Here is a 16,566-nt window from a genome sequence, read left to right as displayed (position 1 = left end):
AGCGCTCTGTCTGTTATTGAGAAAGTTTGATTGGATCACATTATTTCATTTCACCCATGTAGTGAAAATAAGGTCAGCAAAATATTGAGGGAAAAAAAAACACCTTGTCGATCTGGCGGTTTATCAGCGTATTCCCACTTCATATACAAATATGAAGTAGGAATTTGAAAGAATTGTCCATTTTGAAATGTTACCCCCAACAAACACAACAGGCCAAGCAAAGGTCATACGATTGCTGGGAGCTTTATTTTGTTACACACTTGTCACATCAGACAACAAAAAGATCATATTTTATGATTTCTTGCAGTGTCTTATTGTGACTGATGTTCATTCTTCAGCATCCTTGCCCTTCGAAGCAACATAGAAAAATTGATGAGACAGGGGAATTGAAGTAAAATGTTTTTGTGAATGAAGTATCAACAGTTTAGTGCGAGGTTCAGCTCGGAATGAAATGAAACAAACATACCCTGGCAAAGTCACGACTCTTGGCCCGCAGCTTGTTGACCTGCGACTCGGCAATGTCGGCCCGTTCCTGAGCCTCCTCCATCTCATGTTGAACCTTCCTGTACCTGGTCAGGTGGGTGTTGGCCTGCTCCTCCTAAAGAGCACAAAGTTCAAAAGTGCTGTGATGTCAAGAGAATATGAGACTATGAGACACATACACACAAACTGTCCCGCATCTAACACGGAGGTGGGAAAAGCATGGCCCCATGCACTCAGTTTTTTTTTTTTTCATGCGTACCACTGAGCATTTACATGATCAAGAGTCCATCCAGTTGGTTCATTCATTCAGTTTTTTCCCTTAGGCATGTGTAATCTAATGTATTTTTAAAATTTCAATTAGTTTTATTGTCTTGGTTTGATTTGATCTCACTGATCGCGTTTAAAATAAAGACCAAAACCAAGGTTCTGTATCTCATTAAATAATGATAAATAGAAATGTGAAAAAAAATAAAATAAAAATCTAACGTGACACTTGAGCACAAACGTTTGCCCAGCCCCGGTCTAACATTTCAGTTGCACCACTTACAGTGTCCTCGCATTGCCTCTTGTAAACCTTGACTTTCAGCTGCAGCTTGTCCACCAGATCCTGAAGTCTGACAATGTTCTTCCTGTCCTCTTCCGTCTGAAGGGGGTAGACAAGATGGTATATTTAAGACTAAAAATAAACCCACCAGGACTTACAAGTGAAGTTATGTGGATGGAAGCGTGACACTTAAGCCACAGACAGAAGAATATAGACTTCATATTGAACGAAAAACGGTACAGACATCCGGCATCATAACTGGACACCGACACATTCTCACATTGTATGTGTTTAATGCATGTTACAAACGTAGCATAGTAATAAACAGGATCCAAGTGGTTATTTATAGTATTTTTTTTTTTTTTAGTTCTGATTTGGGCCTTGTGACCGGGAGGTGTTTTACGCCCTCTAGAGGTGAAAAGCGTGTTCTACATCCAGCCTGTTCGACAGGAAGAGATTTCTTACCTGATAAGTCAGCTCTTTGACTCGTCGTTCGTACTTGCGGACACCCCTAATAGCTTCAGCGCCTCTTTTCTGCTCAGCGTCCACCTCTGATTCCAGCTCCCTCACCTTCAGCACAAAAAGAACGACATTTGGCAAGACTGTAGGGCAACATTTGCTGAAACATAATCTGAAAGACCATATCATGTTTTTGGTTTAATGTTGCTGGACCTCTCTCGCATGCTTAAAAACGTTATTCAGACAGGAACTTAAAAGCAAATTATTGAACAACGACATAAAAAAAAATGCAAGTATGAAATGTATAGAAAATACTGAAAAATTGTGGGATGTGTTTTAAAGAGGCGTGGCTTGGTGAGCTGGCATGTGTCGGAAGTTAGCCAGTTGGCTCAAGCTATGGCGAGTCTCCATGTTAAGTATCTGGGCATGAACTGTGGCTGACAGGAGCTCCTGCGTGAGTGTGCTAATTTTGGTAATGGGCTTGATTTATGAAAGGTTTGCTCAAACCTGATTGTGCATATACAACCAAATGTGGAAGCAACCAGTGAGGAGTATCTGCAAATGGTTGAGATCGAATTGAGCCTGTTGTGATTTCTCAAACCTGAGATGAATTGGACTGATTTTTGCTTCTTTGAATAGTGCGTCTGAAAGTGCAAACCAGCATACAATGCGGTGCCAGAGCAGCTCAGGCGAATGAGAGCCGGCAGGGAGAACTCTGCGTAAATATTTTTGAAGTGCTGTTAAAAAATTCGGTGGCGTATCTTAAAAGCCAGCAATGCAATTTTGGACTTTGGACTGAAAAAACAAGTTGATATGCTTCACAAAAAAAAAAGTGAATCTAGCTGGCAGCGGTAATTGAATTATTTCCCCTCATCGGCATGTTATGATGTCAATCATTTCAAATTAAAAATGAATATCAACATTACAGGACCTACCCGAGCCTCGAGTTTTTGGAGCTGTTTCTTGCCCCCCTTGAGAGCCAGAGTCTCGGCCTCGTCCAGACGGTGCTGCAGGTCTTTGACTGTCACTTCCAGGTTCTTCTTCATCCTCTCCAAATGAGAGCTGGTGTCCTGCTCCTTCTTCAGTTCCTCTGCCATCATGGCAGCCTACACATGGAATAGTCATTTCAACAAGATTAATATGCAAATGAGCACCAACATTCAAATTGGGGATATTTACACGTATGGAGCATCGGGTGACAACCAAAAGACTTGATTAAGTATTTGTTCAGCTGTCCTGTAGGTTTAAGGCCATTTAGGTATCAAAATAATTTATTTCCATTTTGACTTTCAGATTAGTTTGAGCACTGTATCTGATGACCACATTTTGTTCAATGGTTATCTAAATGGCAAAAGTGGAAAATGAATAAAGGAGTTAGGGTTAGACATTAATCGGAAAAAAAATTGCCTCTTCCATTTTTTTTTTTACACTTTGACAATTAATATACTGCACTGATATCGATGGCCATACAATTTTGATTCTGAAAAATGCTTCTCGCATAATCGAGAACATTGTCATCAACAATGACAACATTGCATATACCTCAGTCGAAAAGGGGGATGGATGTTGACCTTTTGCCAAACAATAAAATACTGATGCCGAATGTAATTTTTTTTTTTTTTTAAAGGCTTTTGACACATTCCAAATAGAAATTCTAAGTCCACATTTTAAAAGTAGGACCACGGTATGACTATTGTTGGGCTTAGGGGTAGATTAAAAAAAAACAAAACAGCGTCAACTGGTTCTTACATCAGTAATGGCCTTCTTAGCCTTTTCTTCAGCATTCCTTGCTTCCTGGACAGAATCCTCCACTTCAGCCTGAACTTGAACAAGGTCTGCCTCCAGCTTCTTCTTGGTGTTGATCAGATTTGTATTCTGGATGAATGGGAGCGCAGGTTGTCCGACTTGTAAACATTGAACAACTTACCGATTCCAACAAAAAGCATGAGAGTGTGCTTTGTACCTGAGAGTGCAGGAGTGTCACACGCTCACTGGCATCAACCAGCTCAGCTTCAGCCAATTTGCGGCTTCTGTCCGTCTGCTCCAGAGCAACTCGCAGCTCCTCGATCTCAGCCAGCATCAGGTTGTTCCTGCGCTCCACCATGGCAACCTGCTCCTTCATTTCTGCATGAGCCCTCAGAGCCTCATCGAGGTGCAGCTGAGCATCCTGGACGCGAGACAATCATAAGAGTCAAGCTTTTGCTGAGCAAGCAATATTTATCTATACAAAGCTGAACATCAACGTGTCTTGTAAGTCAAACTCGGGAGTAGATGTGAAAAAGATGAGCCTCACTCAGGAAATTGACTCTTTTGAAGAAGCAGTGAGTAAACTTCCAGAAACCTGAAAGCTGTTGTCTGTATTTTTTCCAGTATAAAGGCCTCTGTGTATACAGTAAATCAATATCTGACGTACTTTTACAACATAAATTCTTATGCTGTGTCTGTTCCATGATATTGTACGAATTCATTCCCGATCATTTCTCTTGGCTAAATTGATTGTAGCATGTGGATTTGAATGTTAGATTATTTTTTTTTTTGGTCCAATCATATTTCAGCCTCCATGTGTTGCCGTATCCATTTAATCTGCCTAGGGCCTTCAGAATCAGTCATTCTGGCCCATGTAAATTCAACGATTGTAAAATCGCAATGGGTCTGTTTCTTTCAAAGTCAGGCTGGTCCTCGATGACATCAGCAGTTTTTTTGTCCTCTGATCGGTTGGGCAGAGCAAAACCTCTCCGAGCAAAATACATCTGAAACAATCTGCAGATATGATTTGAATCATCACGCATGATGTATTTTATGCACAATTGTCATGTTTTTACTTTTCGATAAAAATTATTCTGAACTTCAGATGATGTTCGGTGGCGCAGTTACGAGCTGCCAAGGTGTTTTTTGGGACACGTTTGATGGTTTGTAGATGTCATAGTGAAGTGATAGTAATGGTACGAAGAGGTGGATCAAGCAAGTCCCCAGTGAAGGCCAGGCACCGAATGCACCACCTGCCACTTTCATGCAGGACAAATGTGTTTCCATTTTATCTTGTACCTTGAGTTGTCCCTGGACATTCCTCAGCTGCTTCTGGGCTTCAGCTGCCTGGCGGTTGGCGTGGCTGAGCTGAATTTCCATCTCATTCAGGTCTCCCTCCATCTTCTTCTTGAGTCTCAGGGCATCGTTCCTGCTCCTGATTTCAGCATCCAAAGCGGTCTGCATGGACTCGATCACACGCTGGCTGTTCCTCTTGATCTGTTCCATCTCCTCATCCTTCTCCGCAAGCTTTCTGTCGATCTCGCTCTTGACTTGGGTGAGCTCCAGCTGAATGCGAATGATCTTTGTTTCTTCGTGCTCCAGTGTGGCCTGTGGCGGTTTCGGAACGTGTTTAGCGCAATCAAGATTTGTGATCATGCTCAAGCTCACATGTCATTTTGAGTACCTCTGCTTCCTCAAGAGCTGTTTGGATTTCGGCTTTTTCAGTCTCAGCGAGCTTTTTGGCTTTTTCCAACTCATGAATTGTCTTTGACGACATCGAAATTTGCTCAGTCAAATCACTAATTTCCTCTGGTGGGAAAACAAAGAGCAGTCATTTCACAAATTCCTGGCATACACTGTCAAATACAATGGTGGTGTTATACACCAAAGTAAATAAAGAGGAAAACAGCACTTAAATCACAAAAAAATCATCGTACGTTGCAGGTTCTTATTCTCCCTCTTCAGGGTCTCCAGGTGGTCCAGAGATTCTTCATAGGAGTTCTTCAGTTTGAACATCTCAGTACTGAGTGAGCGGGCCTCCTTGAGAGCTCCCTCCAGTTCGGCCTGGCTCTCCTCATATTTCTGCTTCCACTCGGCAAGAACCTAAATGCATTCAAATCAAAGCGGCGTCTTCAGTCATATTAAACATAAAAACCCTCACATGTTGTCTTATAAAGTATAAGCCGACCTTGTCAAAGTTCCTCTGCTTCTTGTCAAGGGCGGCGGCAAGGGCATTCGCTCTCTCCACGTCGATCATGAGATCTTCCACTTCACAATGAAGTCGCTGTTTGGTCTTCTCGAGAGAGGCACATTTTGCGTTCACTGCCTCGATGGACTCCTCCGCGTCCTGGAGACGCTGGGCAAGCTTTTTCCTGTTTAAAGCGTTTCATGAAAATATCGTCAGAATGAAGCGTTGACCAGCGCGGTGCGGTTGTCATGACGTACTTGGCCTCCTCCAGCTCCTCAGTGCGCTGAATAGCGTCCGTCTCATATTTGGTTCTCCACTGAGCCACCTCACTGTTGGCCTTGGACAAAGCTCTCTGCAGCTCAGCTTTGGCCTCCAGTTCCTCCTCATACTGCTCTCGGAGAAGGTCGCAGTCGTGACGGGAGGACTGGACGGCGTGGGCCAAGGCGTTCTTGGACTTTTAACAACATAAACAGGATAATGATCAAGAAATACTTTCTGGCAAGTACAAGACAACAGCACGGCTGTGTACCTTGGTTTCTTCTTCAAGGGCCCTCTTAAGCTCTTCGATCTGATGAATATAGGCCTGCTTGCTCCTCGTAAGCTGGGAAACAAGAGATTCCTTTTCCTCCAGCTGACGACCAATTTCACCTTGAACAAGGGAAACAAAAGGTTGGACCACTCAAAAAATTTCGGAAGGGGTGTTTTGATTTCATCATTTTTGGTTGTTGCAATTTTTTTTAATAGGTGTGAGCTTACATTTTTTTATGATAGGCTGCTCAACTGCTTTTCATTTTTGCTGCAACACTGACAATAGCGTATTGCGTTCTATTTTGACTCACCATTTTCAGTCGTCAGTCTTGCTCTTTGAACATTGATGTCATTAAATTGACGGATGTGCTCTTCATGCTTGGACTTGAATTCACTTAATTGATCTTCCAATGAACGGCACATTTTCTCCAGGTTTCCCTGCGAAAACAAACCAAACGATCACGTTTTGACGACACGGTGGGAATGAACGAATGACCAAGAATTGGTCGTTTGACTTCGTCTTAGGCTTCGCTATTTGTAAACTTTACTTTGGATTTTGCAATGGCCTCCATGTTGCTGCTGAGGTCGTCGATCTCCATCTTGTATTCACTCTTCTCCTTCTCCAGCTTCTGTTTGACCCGCTGAAGGTTATCGATCTGCTCCCCGAGCTCGGCCACGCTGTCGGCCTGCTTCTTGCGCAGAGCCGCGGCGGTGGCCTCGTGCTGCAGGGTGGACTCTTCCAGGTCGCGGCGCAGCTTCTGGAACTCGGCCTCGCGCTTCTTGTTCATCTCGATCTGGACCGAGGTGGCTCCGCCGGCCTCTTCCAGTCGCTCGCTGATCTCCTCGAGTTCCCTGGAGAGATCAGACCTCTGCTTCTCCACCTTGGCGCGAGCGGCCCGCTCGGCTTCAATCTCCTCCTCCAGCTCCTCAATACGGGCCTGAAATTGGATTGAATAAAGGGTTGTGTGTGACAATGTCACAAATTCCCACGTCAGGCACCAAATCCTTCCCACTGGAGAAATTGTGTTGATTTCACTTGACCTGCAGTTCTTTGATTTTCTTATGAAGCTGGATCCCGACTGATTGTTCATCCTCGATCTTGCCAAGAAGCTGGCTCATCTCAAAGTCCCTCCTTTGAAAGACATTTTAAAAATGAGGAATTAGGAAATTAGGAAGAGGGAGTCAGTTCAACGCTGATTCTCACATACTTCTTGATTTTCTCATCAGCCTGCTGCTTCTCATTTTCCAGATCCATGATGGTCTCGTGGGCCAGCTTCAGGTCTCCTTCCAGCTTCCTCTTGGATCGCTCGAGATCCATGCGGAGCTTCTTTTCTTGCTCCAGGGATCCTTCAAGCTAGTGAGTTCACATGTTGCGTCAACAACAAGCTTGAAGACACTTTTGACCCGGCAACTTGAAACAGGCAATCTATTGCACATTTAATATGGAAACATTTCTCACATCATCGACTTGCTGCTCCAGCTTGGCCTTGGCCTTTGTCAGAGTGTTGACTTTGTCTTCCTCTGCCTGAAGGTCATCCAGGGTCTGCTGATGGGACTCTTGGAGGGCTTTCCTCTCTTTGCTCAATTTGGCAATGGTCTCATCTTGAGAAGCCATCTCCTCAACCAGGTTTTTCACCTATCACACCATGTTTTATGGGATTTAGTCATTTGCGTAGAGCGGAGACTCCGTTTAAGATGAATTAAACGCCAACCTTGTTCTCGGTGGCGTGCTTCTCCTTCTCAACTTTAGCCAGGGTAAGCTCCAAGTCATCGATGTCTTTCTTCAACTCTGAGCACTCGTCCTCCAGCTTCCTCTTCTTGGCTGTGAGCTCAGCGTTCACCTCCTCCTCGTCCTCCAGCCTCTCGGAAGCCTCTTTGACCTTCGCCTCAAGCTGGATTTTGGCTTTGATGAGCCCCTCGCACCTTTCCTCCGCATCAGCAAGGGTTTCGCTATCCTGGAGTCGCAATGAAATAAAATGTCAACGAATAATCGTTTTTATCCTCGATAAACGCATCTCTTCCTGGTTGACATACAGCCTGAATCTGGAGCTGCAAGTCGTTCTTCTCCTGCAGGAGGGAAACCATCTTCTCCTCCAGTTCCTTTTTCTTGGCCAAGGCCTTGGCGAGCTCCTCTTTGGTTTTTTCAAAGTCCTCTTTCATTTGGGCCATCTCCTTTTCAGCTTCCGCACTCTTCAGCAGAGGCTTAATCTTGAAGTAGAGCTTCATCCATGGCCAATGTTTGACATTGGTGAATGAGCGGATGTTGTACTGGATGGTGAAAATGGCCTCTCTGAGAACAGTGAGAAAACACAAATCGGTGGTTGGAATTAAGCTCGGGAATAAAGCCATTGGCTTGTCGATGCCGTCAGTAATCGAATCGCCTTGTACCTCCTCTCCATCATCTTCACAAACTCCTTCCTCATGACGTAACCTCTGCAGAGAGCCTGCGTCATGGTCACCAGGATGGCAAGTTTTTCATCTCGCATCTCCTCAAGTGTACCCAGCAGACCGGCTTTGAAGAACACCTATTGAGTGGCGTTTAGATTTAGATGGTATCTGTCTCAAGCTACAAAAACATTGTCCTGAAAAGTTGAGCGTAGCTCACCTTGGTGTGGCCAAACCTGTACTGTGATTGATCGACATTGATGGAGCTCAAAAGTTTCTCTGAGGCCTTCTTGTTGTCGATGAAGTGGCCCTCCGGGATGACGCTGGCATTCAATACTTTGTATCTGAAAGAATGCAGTTTGGGGGATTTTCAAAACGTGGCCAAAATATCAAAAACAACAGCAACAAATCAATGAATAGCTGCAACATTATACACAAAGACACTCATGAGATCCATTCAGTTGCAGTTCAAGGTTTCTCACATTTGGGCCTCTCAGATAGAGAAATAAAGTCACCGGTTCATTAAAATACCTCTCATAATGATCCCATTTTAAAAATTACTCAAATAAACGTTTGGTCGAACTGTTTTTGGTCCACTGAGAAGCAAAAGTACCTCTGCTTGAAGTCACCGTAGAGGATTCTGCTGGGGAAACCTTTCCTACAGATCCTGATGCCCTCCAGCACGCCGTTACAGCGCAGCTGGTGGATGACCAGGGGGTTCTCCATCAGACCTTAAACAGTAAACGTGACCGATATGAAGCCCCAAGCGCGAAAGCTCTTTGAGTTGAGGCGATGGCAGAAGTTGAGACTCACCTGGCGTTTTTGTCTCATTTGGAATTATACAGCGCACAAAATGAGGGTGAGTGCTCCTCAAGTTGGTCATCAGCTTTCCTAAATTTTCCTGGAGTTGGGAAAATAATTTGCCAGTTTAGGAACATTGACTGGACGATGCGATTTAATTTTATGCACCCGCGAGATGTTTTTTTTAAATTTTTTTTGTTTATTGATCTTACCCTGAAGAGGGCTGACACTGTCTGAAACGAACCTCCCTTCTTTTTGCCACCTTTCTTTGCACCTTTTGCATCTGTAAAACATTGAAACCTTGATATCGTTCATGTCTCAATGTTGATCACCTTTTTTACGATCTCATTGCTGCCACTAGAACCTCCTCTGACAAATAGTTGCATATGACCGATATTCCGAAAACGAGCATGTGACTTCTGGATTACAGTATGAGAAATCTGTACCGTCTCCGGCTGAATGATCTGAAAACAGCGTGGCCAATAGCTTCATCGAGGACTTCTGGAAGAGCTGAACAACTGAGCCATTCAGGGGGTCCTTGTTCTTGTCCAGCCAGCCGTTGACGTTGTAGTCGACAGTGCCGGCGTAGTGAATAAGGGCGAAGTGGGCCTCGGCTTTGCCTTTGGCTGGCTTTGGCTTCTGGAAGGGGGCACTTTTGCCAATATGCTGGTCGAACAGTTTGTTCTTGAAGGTTATGTCTGTGGCCTTGGGGAACATGCACTCCTCTTCAAGGATGGAGAAGATGCCCATTGGCTGCAATGACATTGGTCGATGGCTGTTATATCAACCTATTTGTTTCAAAGTGAAGAAGTTTTTCTTGTCTACCTTCTCAATGAGCTCAATGCAGGCAGCCAAGTCCATGCCGAAGTCGATGAACTCCCACTCGATTCCTTCTTTCTTGTACTCCTCTTGCTCCAGGACGAACATGTGGTGGTTGAAAAACTGTTGCAGTTTTTCATTGGTGAAGTTGATGCAAAGCTGCTCCAAGCTGTTGAACTAAAAAGGAGATGCGAAGAAAATGTTGAGATGGGTTTTGGTTTTTTTTTTCCTGCTAGTTGAGTTCTTAGAGCAGTCTGCGCTTATCTGGTGTGAACTTACATCAAAGATTTCAAAACCAGCAATGTCCAAGACACCAATGAAGAAGCTTCTGGCCTGCTTGGTGTCCAGCATCTCGTTGATTCTGACCACCATCCACAAGAACATTTTCTCATAGACAGATTTGGCAAGGGCCATAACGGCGTTGTGAACCTAGAAGTCAAGAAATCTCATTACAAAGGCTGCATGGAAATCGTTGATTGAATGCGACGTACGCATCTCAAAATTACCTGGGGCACAGTTTGACCTTTGACCACCATTTCATTGCCGACCTTGACTCTTGGGAAACACAAAGCCTTGAGCATATCGGCCGAGTTGAGGCCCATGAGGTAGGCGATTTTATCGGCCACTGACGAAAACGGAGAGCACAAAAGATGATCATATCGAGTACCAAGGATCTGCCGCGAATATTTGGGTACATGCCACGGTGCTGCAAACTATGCAAAGCTGAGAAAGATATCCCTTCTAATGCCATCGACATCCCTTCAGACACAATGTAACTGGAGAACATAACAGGAATGAATAAAAGGTCTGAACATGCAGTAGCGGCCAAATGTTTGGACACACCCTTCAACACACTTCACAATGACGGTGGACATGCTGCTCTTTTTGTGGGGGCCGCAAACTATATTTTACCATCATCTGGACCGAGCTATGATAAACCGTTAAGGGCGGACGTTTACCCTCAGTGCCATCAGGCTCCGCTTGCTCTTCTCGTTGTTTCTGCTTGAACTTCATATTGCCGTGGTGCATCACGGCTCCAGTGAGCTTGTAAATGCTCATTTTCTCTTCCGCAGTAAAGCCCAGGATATCGATGGCAGACTGCAGCACAAATGACAAAAACACATGAGCTGTCTCTCGCGTGCATGCTGAAATGCCGTGAGGATGTCTTTGGATTGCCCCCAAAACGGCTCGTATTGTGGAGACCTTTCAAATTAGGCAACATTTATAGGACTCACGTCAGTGGCGAGAAACTCCTCAACATCATTGATGCTCTTGACGGTAATTTCACCGTGACTGATCATGGGATAGTCGTAAGGGTTGGTGGTGATGAGCAGAGCCTCTGAAAAATATTCCGAGTTAGTTCATGGGCACATTTTGGATGGAAGAATCTTCAAAGAGCTCAGGTCCAAGTGTTACTAACCTAACAACTCGGGTTTATGTCCCGTTGTGACTTGGTAGAAGATGTGGTAACTCCTCTCAGCAGAAAGCTGGAAAGTCACTCGAGATTTCTCCAGCAGGTCTGCGCAACAAGGCAAGAATAAAGCCAGTTCAAAATCATTCAGTCTCGTCATCAAACAATTTGGACGGCGGATGAAAGAACCTTACATGTTTCAATATCCGCAGAGGCCAACTTTCCAGTTGTTGCAAAATGGATTCTGATAAATTTACCCTACAAAAGAATGTCAGTAGAGTTCAGGACAGGGACCACTAAACCTTTTTTTCAAAACAGTGTCTATTCTAAAGAGAAATTATTTTACAGATAAGAACTTACAAAGCGAGATGAGTTGTCATTCCTCACAGTTTTGGCATTACCATAAGCCTCCAGCAGGGGATTTGCCGCAATGATTTGATCTTCCAGCGAGCCCTTAAAATAACCAGACGTGATTTGAACTTTTATCAACGACATATATTCTACATAGCAAGCAATATATATGCACACACACACACACACACACACACACACACACACACACACAAAATGTATTACCTGCATTTTGCTTCCAGTATGCTCTTGTTTTTTTCCTCCAGCCACTGCAATTGTTGCAAAGTACTGGATGACACGTTTGGTGTTAACAGTCTTCCCTGCACCGGATTCTCCGCTATAAGAAAGATGTTGTTCAGATACAAGTTGGATAACAGTTTCCAAATAAGTGACAAAAGATTCAATAGATGAATGAATTTGGGGCTTATACCGCAGTCCCCACCCAAATCCCACCGCCATGACTATCGATGATAACGTTAGCATGTCACTGCTATTTTCCGTGCCTGTTAGCAATCGGCTAGCAGGCTGCACTCGATGCAACTAGCTTCTTTTAAATGCACACTATATGAATCTCGTTGTATGTTTAGTTTAACAGTCAATTTAAATTGGGAAAGTCATTTAACAGTTTGAAAGCTTCTTTTTTTTCATGGCAAACTGCTGCTTATTGTGAAGCGAGTCGAATTGAATTTACTGTCAGCATAAAGTGCTCATAACACAAGGTTTTGTTCTCAAGCCAATTCAAGTCGGGTTATTCATATCTCACGGCCCCACCGTAAATCAAGATAAGATCATTAAAGCCACTTACGTAATGAGAATGGACTGGTTTTCCCGATCTGTCGAGAGAATGGGGTTACACAGATTAATTCAACAATAATGTTGTGCTTTATTTAGTTGTACAATCGACAGGTCCTGTCACATATCGTTGCTGTTGGGCAGACACCTCACAACGCCATCCTTTGTCAATTTCATGAGTTTTCACCCAAAATAAACGTTTTGGATATACTGTATGAGGACTCTGCCCGACAGAGAGACAGGAGTCGGTGATCCGACAAGATGCTTAAATGATACCTTGGAGCATGAACTGATAGGCGTTGTCCGAGATGGAGAAGATGTGGGGTGGAGCCTCGATCCTCTTTTTGCCTCTGTATCCTGTTACGACAACTGTGTCATACACTGGGAGCCACTTGTAGGGGTTGACGGTCACGCAGAACAACCCGGAGTAGGTCTGCCGAAAGAGAAGGGCTTATTACCGACGCGCATCTTTCAGCAACTGAGGGTGTCAAATAGTTTGGACTCACGTAGATCATCCACGCCGCATAGCGCTCTTTGAGGTTATACAGCACAGCCGGCTCACTGAGGTGGGTCATCATGGCCATGTCCTCAATTTTGTCAAACTTGGGTGGATTCATGGGGAAGATGTCATCATCTTTGACGGTCAGACTCTGTCACAGAACAAGAAAAGAAAAAAAAAACATGAATGAACTGAATATGAGGATATGAAGACTATACTTTTTTTTTTGGAGTCAACCGTCTGTTTACCTTCCCACCCTTGATTTCTACCGTGGCTTTGCCTCCCTCCTTTTTCACCAGTTTGCCCTTCACATACATCTCGGTGGGTTCAGCGACAAAGTAGGCTGTTTTAGCATCAAAGGGAGTGTTTTGAGCTTCAATTCGCTCACGTTCTGGCTTGCGGAGGAAAGCGGCCGCTGGGCCAAAACACTCCATTTCTGGGTCTTTGCTGCTCATGGTGCCTCTTTGAAGAAAAAAAAATCATACAAATGCATGAATATGGCTTCGATAATGACTGATGTCTTGCTAAAATACCAAATCATTGCAATCTCACCTTTTATCCTGCAGTGATGCAGCTGCTGTGTACTACAGATAGTCAAGTACTGTAACAGAACAAATCGGACAAAATTGCAAAGGAGTGTTGGGTTCTGAATATTGAATGAAACTCTTGGCATCATCAGTCCAAAATTCATTGTAACAGAATAATAAAACACTCACCTTGGTTGGCAGCCTATCAGTCCAAAGCTTTGGAGGAGCCCGAGCGTTGGTCTTTTATACCGTTATCTGTGGCCATCAAGGAGGAGCAGCTCTCCACTTTAGGTCAATGAGCTTGTCTTGGAAGAATGGTATCAGATGGCGTCCCCACCTCATCATTGCACCAGTTGTGATGATGAGCTGGGGAAGCCATCTGAAAAGAAAAGAAAACTCCAAATTCCTCTCCAGAAAAAAAAAAAAATGTGCAACAGTATGAACAGACCCTCTGTCACATTTTTTCTCAAAAATATTTCTTGTCAATCAAACTAATTGAATGATTTTATGGAACTTCCGATGTATTTCAGTGTTAAGTGCAAAGGGAATGTTACGGTGTCGCTTGAAATGGTTCTTAATTTGACAGCAGAGCATTTCCATTGTTCGCATTGCATTGTTCATTGTGACCACGGAAAGGAAGCGCTATCTCATCAAACAGACATTTGGCAGTGACATTGTTTCAGACACCCCCCCCACCTTCTGCGTAAAGCGGCCAAGAGCTTGGTTGGGGGCTAATTTCGGATCCCATTATGGTACACGATGCTGTTGTGCTTTCTCCTCCAAAGGAAGATGACACCAAAACGGCACCATAAATATTCCCATCTGGTGCGATTAGGTTGCAATAAAATTTGATATTCTAGATGTTGGGATTTTCTGTACGATCTTACCGGGATTTAACGCAAATAGCGTCCATAATTCATAAATGCCCAAGTGGTTACTCGTCCAATTGTTTATAAATTCATTTGAAGGCTTCTGATAATTACACCCCAGCTCTATTTCAGCACCGCAGACCCCACGGGAAAAGTGTCCAGTCTGTGAAGCTTCTTATTCTTGGTTCTGGTTATCCAGATTGCGTCTCGGTCCTAAGCAGTGGTAGTAAAAGTACGTAAAATTAGTGATGTTTTCTTTGTGTCCTCGTGTCGATCGGCACAAGATGGGCATCGGCTTCTGCAGTTCGTCGGGGAAGATGCAAGACATGAAACGAGGTAAATTGCAGTTGTTTGTCATCGGTGATGGACAACAATGTGCAGTTTTGATTGATAAGGTTAAAGAGTGAATTCTGTGAGCAATATGTTGACTGCTGTCGGGTGCAGTTTGTAGAGATGCTTAGCTTTTTTTTTTTTAAATCGATAAAATAAAATGCTAAAGACTATATTCTTGTGTATAGAATTCAAGCAATATTTCTTGATTAACGCTTCATGGCAATGAAGAATGTGATGTGAAATGAAATGAAATGAAAAAGTTAGCCGTGTGTGGTTTTTTTGTGTGATTTCCCTCCATTTTGTGGTAAGTATTTTTACTTTACCTGTAGCTACAGTGTCAATATTCGAAAGAATGACATTTTTATCTGCAGAAGAACGCAAGCTGTGAGACAGTTAAACAGTTAAACATCGCAGGACAGTTAAATGTAGCCTCCTTTCTTTAATAATGTTACAATAATAAAAAGCAACAGAGCAGAACCACACACTGAACACAAGTGAATAAAATCATTTTACAGTCGTTTTTGTCGGTTGGCGGGGAGGGAGTCCAATAAAGCAGTGTGAGTTCATCCATCCTGACAGCTGTCACGAGTGGCAATTTTGCCTTGTTTATTTTCTGTGTGTGGTGTTTGAGTAGCTCAATTTGCTCAGATGCCTCAACCGGGTTGTTTTCCTCCACGAGATATCGTTCTTCTGTAGCCTTGTAATTTGCACACTTTTTCAATTATAGTGACAGGTGTTAAGATACACAACAAGGTACTTGTAAGACATGCAGGATTGCGGTCCCTCAAGGGCCGCAGTTGCCCACCCCTGCTCTGCAGTCACAATCATGAGTATGGCCACACATTTTTCTAAATATTTCATTTTATCTTTTCATCGGACAAAAATGAATAGTGAATATATAGCTCAAGTAAAAATTTACTGCCCGTCAAAAAATAACACACATCGAGACACAAATAAGTAATAATGTGAGGGAGACTCACACACACACACACACGTGCGCGCGCACACTATCTCCGGGTACTACGGTTTCCTCTCATCTTCCAAAAACATGCATGGCAGGCTCATTGAACCCTCAAAAATGTCCTTCGGTGTGAGTGTGAACGCAGATGGTTGTTCGTCTCTGTGTGCCCTGCGATTGGCTGGCAACCAGTTCAGGCTGTCCCCCGCCTACTGACCCTAGTGAGGATCAAGCGGTTCGGAAAAAAAAAAATATATATATATATATATATATATATATATATACAATTAATTGTATTGTATTTACTTTGTAAAAAAAGTATTCATAGTACACAACGTCCTATAAAAAGAGACACCCTGACCCCTCAGGGACACCTGGTACTTTCTGTAGTTTAGTTGTGCAGTGGTGCCTTGAGATACGGGTTTAAATTGTTAAATGACCACAAATCATCTTTCCCCATTGAATTTAATTGAAATGCCATTAATCCGGGACCCCATCCATTTTTTTTATATAAAAAAAACAGCATTTTATAATACTGTACTTAAAACTGTGATCAAATAGAGGGGGAGAATATTTCAGCACCGCAGACCCCACGGGAAAAGTGTCCAGTCTGTGAAGCTTCTTATTCTTGGTTCTGGTTATCCAGATTGCGTCTCGGTCCTAAGCAGTGGTAGTAAAAGTACGTAAAATTAGTGATGTTTTCTTTGTGTCCTCGTGTCGATCGGCACAAGATGGGCATCGGCTTCTGCAGTTCGTCGGGGAAGATGCAAGACATGAAACGAGGTAAATTGCAGTTGTTTGTCATCGGTGATGGACAACAATGTGCAGTTTTGATTGATAAGGTTAAAGAGTGAATTCTGTGAGCAATATGTT

At 43.5% G+C, this 16,566-nt stretch overlaps 1 protein-coding gene across 1 annotated transcript; it reads right to left on the bottom strand.

Moving 5' to 3' along the window:
- Positions 1 to 224: 224 nt before the first annotated feature.
- On the bottom strand, positions 225 to 13,809 carry LOC109522259 (myosin heavy chain, fast skeletal muscle-like). The gene is made up of 41 exons (XM_019880649.1): positions 13,723 to 13,809; positions 13,559 to 13,607; positions 13,255 to 13,468; positions 13,014 to 13,157; positions 12,784 to 12,940; positions 12,521 to 12,548; positions 11,941 to 12,052; positions 11,725 to 11,817; positions 11,559 to 11,622; positions 11,374 to 11,472; positions 11,189 to 11,292; positions 10,913 to 11,051; positions 10,460 to 10,578; positions 10,233 to 10,382; positions 9,960 to 10,130; positions 9,581 to 9,887; positions 9,347 to 9,417; positions 9,147 to 9,234; positions 8,947 to 9,064; positions 8,554 to 8,677; positions 8,337 to 8,473; positions 7,983 to 8,238; positions 7,661 to 7,903; positions 7,408 to 7,584; positions 7,157 to 7,302; positions 6,990 to 7,080; positions 6,497 to 6,886; positions 6,260 to 6,386; positions 5,950 to 6,068; positions 5,678 to 5,874; positions 5,421 to 5,604; positions 5,170 to 5,335; positions 4,917 to 5,041; positions 4,532 to 4,840; positions 3,450 to 3,653; positions 3,236 to 3,361; positions 2,422 to 2,592; positions 1,493 to 1,597; positions 1,031 to 1,126; positions 467 to 598; positions 225 to 348 (listed from the first exon to the last, which is right to left on the bottom strand). Exons 3-41 carry the CDS (start codon positions 13,459 to 13,461, stop codon positions 328 to 330), a joined length of 5,817 nt encoding a protein of 1,938 aa, XP_019736208.1. The 5' UTR covers positions 13,462 to 13,468; positions 13,559 to 13,607; positions 13,723 to 13,809; the 3' UTR covers positions 225 to 327.
- Between the last annotated feature and the right edge of the window lie 2,757 nt (positions 13,810 to 16,566).

The sequence above is a fragment of the Hippocampus comes genome, unplaced genomic scaffold, assembly GCF_001891065.2.
Source record: "Hippocampus comes isolate QL1 unplaced genomic scaffold, H_comes_QL1_v1.1 scaffold68, whole genome shotgun sequence".
In the NCBI taxonomy this organism is placed as follows: domain Eukaryota; kingdom Metazoa; phylum Chordata; class Actinopteri; order Syngnathiformes; family Syngnathidae; genus Hippocampus; species Hippocampus comes.
Note: the sequence above shows the minus strand (reverse complement) of the source record. Positions and strands in the feature narration are given on the sequence as shown.

Coding starts and splice junctions, on each gene's coding strand:
- LOC109522259 (XM_019880649.1), bottom strand. CDS start 13,461: ATGAGCAGCAAAGACCCAGAAATGGAGTGTTTTGGCCCAGCGGCCGCT. Junction 12,549..12,783: donor CTATCAGTTCATGCTCCAAG/GTATCATTTAAG, acceptor TTCTCTCGACAG/ATCGGGAAAACCAGTCCATT. Junction 5,605..5,677: donor GAGGAGCTGGAGGAGGCCAA/GTACGTCATGAC, acceptor CGCTTTAAACAG/GAAAAAGCTTGCCCAGCGTC.